General features: G+C 31.4%; 1 protein-coding gene, 1 long non-coding RNA gene and 1 other non-coding gene across 3 annotated transcripts; all 3 read left to right on the plus strand.

The window, feature by feature from the left end:
• The first annotated feature begins 4197 nt into the window (after positions 1–4197).
• LOC110271392 (uncharacterized) lies at positions 4198–5807 on the plus strand. The gene is made up of 2 exons (XR_002362099.2): positions 4198–4448; positions 4657–5807. It is a non-coding gene; the product is annotated as an uncharacterized LOC110271392 (long non-coding RNA).
• On the plus strand, positions 4764–4836 carry TRNAR-CCG (transfer RNA arginine (anticodon CCG)). The gene has a single exon. It is a non-coding gene; the product is annotated as a tRNA-Arg (tRNA).
• Positions 5808–7006: 1199 nt separating the features above from the next.
• Positions 7007–10137, plus strand: LOC107635656 (heat shock cognate 70 kDa protein 2). The gene is made up of 2 exons (XM_016339198.3): positions 7007–7563; positions 8158–10137. The coding sequence occupies exons 1-2, from the start codon at positions 7350–7352 to the stop codon at positions 9894–9896; spliced, it is 1953 nt and encodes a 650-aa protein (XP_016194684.1). The 5' UTR covers positions 7007–7349; the 3' UTR covers positions 9897–10137.

The following is a 10137-nucleotide window of genomic DNA, read 5'->3' on the forward strand; positions in this document are numbered from 1 at the left end:
TCGATCAAGTTAATAGGCTCAATCTAGAAGATTAGCCTCTAACGCTCGTCCGACCTCCTCCAAGAGGTCGGGCTCGACGTAGGCAAGTAACCAACACTTATCCAAGTGAGTAACTGCCTCCTTAAATCTCGCATCCACTTCTAGAAGAGAGATCTCAACAACCCTAAGATAAAGGAAAGGTTATCCACCATCAGAAGTGGAATTACTTCAACGGTAGTTATTGGTTCATCCGTTATAAATACACTAACACACTCAGGTAAACAGGGACCCCAATACTCTAAACCTGCTTAACCCGGCCCCTTGCTAATTTAGATATCGAATTGTCTTGTAGGTACCACCCCCACCTATTCAAACACATACGCACAACTCGGACGGCGGCTCCCAAGCATGAACAAGTCGGAGACCACCGTCCTTCCGTGTTTGGGCTTTCACTTCAGAGTCCAATCATCCGGTTTCAGGTAAACCCCGGAACAACACTTAACAAATGTTGGATGGTTATTTTACTAGGTAGTCGGATGATTATTTTAATAACTATATGGATGATTGTTTGATGGCCGGTGATGGAACTTCTAACACCGGAGTGGTGGGATGATTGATGAGAATGTGGTAGCAGACGGTTTAAGAAGAGAAAAAAAATAAGGTGTTTGGATAAATTCTTTTGGTAAATTAAGATTGAGATAGTTAATTTGTTAAAATAACTCTTTGATTTTTTTTTCTTTATATTATAATCCATTATACACATTATCAAAATTTTTCATTGTCTTTTTAACGGAATTCTTTCAAAAATTACATTTTCCCTCACAGCTATTAATTAATCATTTTCCTTCAAAAGTAATCAACTTTTTTGTCAAAAAAAAAAAAAACAAAAGTATCTTGTGGCACCATTATTGGAATAGTGCTCACATACTTTCTATGATTAGTCCACAAAATTAGTAAAATCGTAAAATTAATAAAGTTCATAAGGTCACTAATTGAAGATGACACCTAATTAACCATAGATAGATATATTTGCCCAAAAGTGCTAAAAGGACCGGTAACGAGAAGATTAGAAAAATCAAAAAGTGCATAAATAGTTATCAACCACGAGATTAAAATATGTTTGCAAAGGACAACCAGACGGTGAAACTTGTAATAATAATAAATTAATAATACAATTAAATTGCGATAATATTACACGAATAACACATACAAATAAAATTACTAAAAAAATATTAGATGATTAATATTTTTTAATTAATATTAATTAGAGTAATACTACATATACACTAAAATTAGCCACCAAAATTAGTCATCAATATAAAATACATGTTAAAATATAAATACACATTAAAAATAAATTAAATTACATATATATTTATATACAAATATATTAGTAGTTAATTTTAGTAATTAATTTTAATATACAAATAGTATTTTTAAATTAATTAAGGCTCTACGTACGTAGTTGTACCGTTACAAAATAATATACAACATTAAAGAAAGATCGTAATTTGTATTATCGCAAAATATTATATATTATCATATCAATCGAAAACAAAATATAATGCCATAAGGACGTGTAACCACGTAGACATGGCTAATATTACAACTGTGTGTTCCCCACATCAAAATAATAATAAGTTATGCAAATAGTAGTGAATTACATCTCTATCGCATTGTTGTATATATATCTAAGCAATTAAAATATTGCAAATAATTGATGAGAATATAAAACAATTTATGTAATATACGTATATTGTTCTATGATGCATTTTGAATAACGTCATTACTAAGTGTTGATGGCATCCTTACTAAGAAATAATAGTGGCCAACTTGATGAGTGGCAAAAGAAAATTAGATTGCAAGTCGACAAATCTTTGAAAATGTTGATTTTGTCCATATCAAATAGACTTTAATTATGTATTTTATATTAATAATAATTAGATTTAGAGTCGCACAATATACATAAAAAATTAATATTATAAATTTTTATACAATATTTTTTAGATAATAAAGAATAAAATATGAATTTTTATTTTATAATTAGTTATAAAATAAGTTATATAACTCTCGAAGCATAAAATTAGTATTATTGTATTTGATTATTTGTAATTGAAAATTATTATTATAACAATTTACTGTTAATTACATTAACCGTTACTTTATTATGATTAAAATGCATAATGATATATAGTAAATTTAATTAATTAAGAGTATTGATTAAGAGAATATGTTTTTTTTTTTATTGTAAAGAAAAATGCATAACACATGAAATTTTTTTAATGATTGTCATTTATTCAAAATAATTGACATGCTTCAATGATAATAAAAAAGTTTTTTTTTTAATAATTGTCACATATTCAAAATAGTTAACACTATACAAAAAAAATTTAATTATATGACATAGACTAATTTCACATTAATTTAATATTAATTTTTTATATAATAAAAATAGATAGATAGACGAGATTAACAAATTTTTTCACAATATCTCTTAATTTAATATGTTAAAATTAATTTTTTGTAAATCTAAATTTTATCTAAAAATTAATTATTAATTAACTAATATATTATTATATATACAAAATAAAATTTAAATTTTTATTTAAATAAATAAATGAGTTGAACCATTTAAATTGATTATTATGCCGATGGATGATCTAATTGGTTATCAGTGGAATAATTTGCCGTAATTTAAAATTAAATGATCCCAAAAATAGTTGACCAGATAAAATGTATCAAGACAAGTGTCTGCTAGCAAAGTGTATACATCAAGTAGACATTGAAAACAAAAAATTTTTAATGGTCACAAATTATTTAAATCCTATCACCGAAACGAACCTCCTCAATTTGGTTACGATTTTCTTTAGGAGCATAACCAGCTAAAAATAATTTGTTTGCTAGCCAAATCACCAGCGGCGGATCTTATTGAAAAACTCTAGATTGTAATTTACTAATTTTTTTTACCGAAGATATGGAGACTCGAATCCGCATCCTCTTAATTGAGTATGTGGAGATTATGCCATTTGAGCTATTGCTTCTTAGCAAAATTTGGAAAGATAGGAGACTCGAACCCGCTTAAAAAATTTGGAAAGATAGGAGACTCGAACTCCCAACCTCTTAATTGAATATGGAGAGTCTATGCCATTTGAGCTATTATTCATTGGCTAAAATTTAAAAAGATATGTGACTCGAACCCGCGACCTCTTAATTGAAAAACAGAAAAAGTGATATTTTAATATTAACTAAGATAAGACGCAATTTTATTTAACTCGTTACTTTTTGATTTGGATAAACCGATAAAGTATAATACTATAACCTATCTAGATGTTTTGTAACTAAAAAGTTATTTTTCGTTCACATTAATTCTATAATTTTATCTTGTTTTATTATTAATGGTAAAATTTTGTGAGTTCCATGGATAACAAAATTATATATATAAAAATTATTATTGTTATTAATTTTGGAATCTTCTTTTCATAAAATTAATTTTGTCTCATGGTTTTATATATTCGTTTTGAGAAATGGCAATTGATCATAAAAGGTAGACTGTAAAGATAAACATTTGCATTCACTGATGTGAAAATAAAGCATTGAAAAATCAAAATAAATATTTTTCTTGTTGGGATCCAAAAAACTTAAAAAGCTTTTGTTATTATCTTCTATTTTTAAAAGAAGACCTTGTAAAATTCGACTATATGATCATTATGTTTTGGTAATTAAACACTAAACACTATTAAAGATTTGTTTGAAAAGTTTCAAAAATTATTTTTTAAAATTTTTTATTTATAAAAAATTATATTAATGATATTTAGTATAACTTTTTAGATATGTTTTTAACTTTTTAAAAATTGATTAAAAATTTTTGAAAAATTAAAAAAAAAATTGACTTTTTTTATTTTTCAAAAATTATTTTATCATTCTTATTTATTACATAATTTTAAAATAAATACTTCTATAATAATTTTTTAAATACAAAATAATTTATTTATAAACTGATTTGAATATAAATTTTTATATTTTATTTTATTTTTTTAAAATTTTAAACTAACTCGTGTAGGAGAATGGATTTTCTTTGTTTTTTTTTAATAATTGTAAAAGTAAAATATGATCTTTTACTATTAATTTTATAAGTAGGACTAAAAAAATAAAAAAGAAAATAATAAATAATTAAAAATCACACTTTACACTTTTAATTTTTTTTGACAATTGAGAGGATCCATTTCCCTCGCGTAGTAAACTCCAAACCCATGTTGAGAAAGCGGACTTGGGCCACGTTTATTTTGGGCCCACAATGAAAACAACTTTCACAAATCAGTGCAAAAACCCGCATTACTTTGTCTTTCGTTTCCAGCGAGAACGTGTGTTCTTTTCAGAAATTCAGATCTCAAATTCGCGTTTGTCACCGTTACCCGCAGCGAGGAACCATACATCGCATTCTTTGGATTTTTCTGATCTGAATCTATCAGGTTCGCCATCACAAAAACACTCACTTCCTCACTCTTCTATCTTTCTCTTTCTCTCTCTCTCTCTATATATATATATAAGATTTTTTTTCATTTTTTGGTTTTGGTTTCGGTTTCCAGTTTACTCTCATTTGTTGATGTTTCTCATATCGATAACAACAATTATGATCTCGTAATAATCCACTTGCTTTTTGTTTTTAATTAATGTTAGGTTTGAAAATAAGATTATGCATGTCGATTTGTATTTTGCCAAACTCAGAGATGTAGCTTCGATTGAATCAGAATTTAAAAGCTCGTAGTACCATTGTTCATATGTTTGATCGCATAGCGGAGTGGATATCGCGTTAGACTCCGGATCTAAAGGTCGTGGGTTCGAATCCCACTGCGATCGTTCCATTCTTGGCAATGGCGTTTTCTTTTTTTTTTTTTTTCCCTTGAAGATCTTGAGTTTTCAGCTTGTTAATTTTGTTTTTTCAACCATATATGGTAATTCATGTTATATGTGTTGCATGTTGTTGCCATTATTTGCAACTACAGTTTAACAAAATAAGAAATATCACGAGAATTTTAAGATATGTGGTCATTGTTTGGCCTGTAACATTGTTTAGCTAATCAAACTTCAAAGCTTGGTACATTATGATGTAAATTTTATTTTTGGTAGTTGCAACCATAGTCTTAATAAGTAAATTTTGAAAAGCAGTGATAAGGACATTATATCTCTGCCACTGTTATCTACTATTTATAAATAGGGAACCATCTGATTGTAATTCATCATTAGTTTAAGGTTATATCACAAAGGAAATGTAATTTGTGTTGGGTCTAATTCATCTTGATCAATACCTTAGCTTGTTATTTAACATTCTTCTTTACATGCCTATAATTGTTGACTTACATAAATAGAGAAACACTTGAGAGAATCAAAAGTGCTCATGCAATTAATTAAGGTTGTCCATTCTGCATCAATTAGCTTATCTTAACTCTTGCCAATTATATCAATGAACTTATTATCTCAATTGGGGACTTTGGCAATAGAATGGTATGACTTTTTGTTCAGGAGTTGAAGAGGAAGCATAGCAACACCAGAAGGCATACCAATCCATGGTTGAGGATTGCATTGTAAAGGGGCTAAGTAGATTAACCTTCTAAACTCTACCATTGAGATTGATACTACTGTAGTTGAGTTGAGTTGTAAATGTATTATCTTTGTAAACTTTACGATTTTGATTATAGTAAGTGGCTTTAGAGAAATTGGAGTAGAAAAGAGAGAATTCAGATAGAAGAGAAGAAGAATGATATAGGAAGAAAGAGAGGTGTTATGACATTTTTCGTTTCTCATATTAATTAGTTAGTTGTTCAATACAACACTTGTCTTCTGTTTATATTATTTTTATATTATATCTAAGATCTAAAACTTATCTTTATTTTCTATTAATTGGGTTAGACCCAATTATATTCATTACGTACCGTTGAATATGTTTTATAATTATGATATTGGGATAAATAATTAACTTTTTCGTTTACTATTTTAAAAATCTCACTTACAAATAAAAGAAATATAATATTATTTGTTTGTTACATCAAAATCGATCTATACTTACAGATGCTTAGTAGTTAAAATTTTTAAAATTAGGGAATAAACTATTTTTAAAATTTTTGAAATTATTTACTTATTTTAAATTTTAAATCATAAATTTAAATATTAAATCATAATCTTAAAAACCATAAATTCTTCAAAAAAAGTTAAAAAAATAATTTTATAATAAATTTATCTAATATTGATTAAATAAATTATTCCTTATAATTATTCATTATTCTAATAGAGATATACATATGAATGCGTAATACTACCTATGATCATCACCATATATGCTAAAATATGATAACACTTATTTTAGTATTATTATGCTTACTGACATGTTTCAGAATATCAAATTTTATATGTTATATGATATGAATATTTTTTCAATATTTAAAATATGTATATTCAGCTAATGAATTATAGTTCAAATGATATAATTTTTCTATAATCACCTAAGAAGTCGCGGATTCAAGTCTCCCTATCTTTAATAAAAAAAAAAAGTGGAAACTCAGGTGCAATCGACTTTACGTGGAGTTGATATTTCGTTAGATTATTTGATTGATTTGACTAAATTTTTATCTAACGATTCTTAGATATCAACTACACGTAAAGTCGATGTCATCTAAGTTTTTACCAAAAAAAAAAAACGCATACTCAAATGAAAGAAAATGTAAATCTCTAGGAATTTTGGGTGTATATTTAGTTTAGTATATTTTTATCATCCCTATAATTTATACTCTATGATTTATTTATGCTAATTAATAATCAAAATACATAGGACCATAAATATAAAAGTTTGTTTTCCAAATAAAAAATAGGACTGCCAAAATTACATTAAGCAAATACAGTAACAAAAAAAAATTACTAAGAAAGGAAAGAATCTTAACCTAATTTTATTTCAAATTAGTTATCGGCCCTTGTAGTCTTGTACTGATAAATTGATGGAATAATAAAATAAAATAAAATAATGAAATGTGAATCCGAGTCAGCAGAAAAAGAAACATCTGGAACCAACCAGAGAGCAGAGAAGAAGAAAAGAGCTTCCTACGCCATCTCCCAAAATATGCAAAATCCCATCTACACGGAACGGCTAAAAGAACATTCTAGAATTCGAAAAATATATTGAAAATTCAAAAACCCAAACCCATATATAAGCACTCTCCTCTCCAACCCCATAACGAACGTAAAAACCCTAATCTTCTTTCTCATTTTTGTAAGAACTTACATTCTCTCTTCTTTCTCATTTCTGTTCTGTGTGGCCGCGCCTCACATAACAAACCCTAGTCTTCAGATCTCTCGCATTCTCCTAGCTTCGTCAATCTACGATGGCCGGTAAGGGAGACGGACCTGCGATCGGAATCGATCTCGGAACTACGTACTCCTGCGTCGGAGTGTGGCAGCATGACCGTGTTGAGATCATCGCCAATGACCAAGGGAACAGGACAACTCCCTCCTACGTTGCTTTCACTGATTCCGAGCGTTTGATTGGTGATGCCGCTAAGAATCAGGTCGCCATGAACCCTATCAACACTGTTTTTGGTAAGATCTAAGTTCTGTTTTCTCAGCTGATATGGATCTGTTAGCTTATTGTCTAGTTAATTATGTTTCTTTCTCTTCGTCAATGTTAGATCTGAATTTGTGTACGAACTTACGTAGATCTATATGCTCTCTCATATTAACTGTTCATAAGTGATTTAATGAGTTAATCTGTAGTTGTAAAAGTTAGATGCTTGACTATTTATAACTTGTTTTCCAATGAGATATGCTTCCTAGTACAATGTACTTTTATTTGATTAATATTTCAGATTATTCTGGTTCTTGAGCTGATTAATATGTTTTGGTGAGTTATTATATGTTAAGCATGAAATTATTCTTAGTGTTAGACTTTCCAGTTGAACCACATAATTCGTCAAAATTCAACCCATATTCAAGTAGAATTAATTCAAGTAGAATTAATATTTAACAGAAAACTGAGAATCTGAGATTGTTGGATGTTTGTATAATTTTTAATATCACCTCGATGAATTTTGCTGTAATTGTTATGTAATATATTAGGGAATCCATTTTCGTAATTGTTTTATTCATTTTATTATGTCTCTGTTGCTTATTATCTGTTATTTCAATGCGTTGCAGATGCTAAGCGTTTGATTGGTAGAAGATTCACCGATGCCTCTGTTCAGAGCGACATCAAGCTATGGCCATTCAAGGTTATTGCCGGACCTGCTGACAAGCCCATGATTCAGGTCAACTACAAGGGTGAGGACAAGCAGTTCGCTGCTGAGGAGATTTCCTCCATGGTCCTCATGAAGATGCGTGAAATTGCCGAGGCTTATCTTGGTTCTACAGTGAAGAACGCTGTTGTCACAGTCCCTGCATACTTCAATGACTCCCAACGTCAGGCCACAAAGGACGCTGGAGTCATTGCTGGTCTCAATGTTATGCGTATTATCAATGAACCTACCGCTGCGGCCATTGCCTATGGTCTTGACAAGAAGGCCACCAGCGTCGGTGAGAAGAACGTGTTGATCTTTGACCTTGGTGGTGGTACCTTTGATGTCTCTCTTCTCACCATTGAAGAGGGTATCTTCGAAGTTAAGGCCACCGCTGGAGACACTCACCTTGGAGGCGAAGACTTTGACAACAGGATGGTTAACCACTTTGTTCAAGAGTTCAAGAGAAAGCACAAGAAGGACATCTCTGGTAACCCCAGAGCACTTAGGAGGTTGAGAACCGCTTGTGAGAGGGCGAAGAGAACCCTTTCATCAACTGCACAAACCACCATTGAGATTGATTCTCTCTATGAAGGTGTTGACTTCTACACCACCATTACCCGTGCTAGGTTCGAGGAGCTCAACATGGATCTCTTCAGGAAGTGTATGGAACCTGTTGAAAAGTGTTTGAGGGATGCAAAGATGGACAAGAGCACTGTCCATGACGTTGTCCTTGTTGGTGGTTCTACTAGGATCCCTAAGGTTCAGCAACTCTTGCAAGACTTCTTCAATGGGAAGGAGCTCTGCAAGAGCATCAACCCTGATGAGGCCGTTGCTTATGGTGCTGCTGTTCAGGCTGCGATCTTGAGTGGTGAGGGTAACGAGAAGGTTCAGGATCTCTTGCTTTTGGATGTCACTCCACTTTCCCTTGGTTTGGAAACTGCCGGTGGTGTCATGACCGTCCTCATTCCAAGGAACACGACCATCCCAACAAAGAAGGAGCAAGTATTCTCAACCTACTCAGACAACCAACCGGGTGTGTTGATACAAGTTTACGAGGGTGAGAGAGCTAGAACCAGGGATAACAACTTGTTGGGAAAATTCGAACTTTCTGGCATTCCTCCAGCACCTAGGGGTGTTCCTCAGATCACTGTCTGCTTCGATATTGATGCCAATGGTATCCTCAATGTCTCTGCTGAGGATAAAACCACCGGCCAGAAGAACAAGATCACAATCACCAACGACAAGGGAAGACTCTCTAAGGAAGAGATTGAGAAGATGGTTCAGGAGGCAGAGAAGTACAAGGCAGAGGATGAGGAACACAAAAAGAAGGTTGATGCTAAGAATGCTCTTGAGAATTATGCATACAACATGAGGAACACCATCAAGGATGAAAAGATTGCTTCTAAGCTCACTGCAGATGATAAGAAGAAGATTGAAGATGCAATTGACGGTTCCATTCAATGGTTGGATAGTAACCAGCTTGCTGAGGCGGATGAGTTTGAAGACAAGATGAAGGAGTTGGAGAGCATCTGTAACCCAATCATTGCAAAGATGTATCAAGGTGGAGCTGGTCCTGACATGGGTGCTGGTGCTATGGATGATGATGTTCCACCATCTGCTTCAAGCGGTGCTGGTCCTAAGATTGAGGAAGTTGATTAAATTTGGCGATCATTGCTAGATGTGTTTTGAGGTTTTCTTTGCAGGATGTATTGAACCCTTTTTATTTTTATTTTTTAAATTTCTCTTAAAGCATTTTGATGTCCTGCCACCTGGATGTCGTGGTGTTGAATGTTTATCCACGTTTTGGGTGGATACGAACTGTTGAAAATTTTTGGCGAAGGAACTAAGGAAGTGTATTTTTGTGACTATATCCTTTTTATCAAGTCCATTATTCACTGCA

This window comes from Arachis ipaensis, chromosome B4 (genome assembly GCF_059453495.1).
Source record: "Arachis ipaensis isolate K30076 ecotype BB chromosome B4, ASM5945349v1, whole genome shotgun sequence".
Classification (NCBI taxonomy): Eukaryota; Viridiplantae; Streptophyta; class Magnoliopsida; order Fabales; family Fabaceae; genus Arachis; species Arachis ipaensis.

Excerpts from the sequence above, each read along its gene's own strand:
- LOC107635656 (XM_016339198.3), top strand. The coding sequence starts at position 7,350 with ATGGCCGGTAAGGGAGACGGACCTGCGATCGGAATCGATCTCGGAACT. Across the intron at positions 7,564-8,157 it reads CCCTATCAACACTGTTTTTG|ATGCTAAGCGTTTGATTGGT; the intron begins GTAAGATCTAAG and ends AATGCGTTGCAG.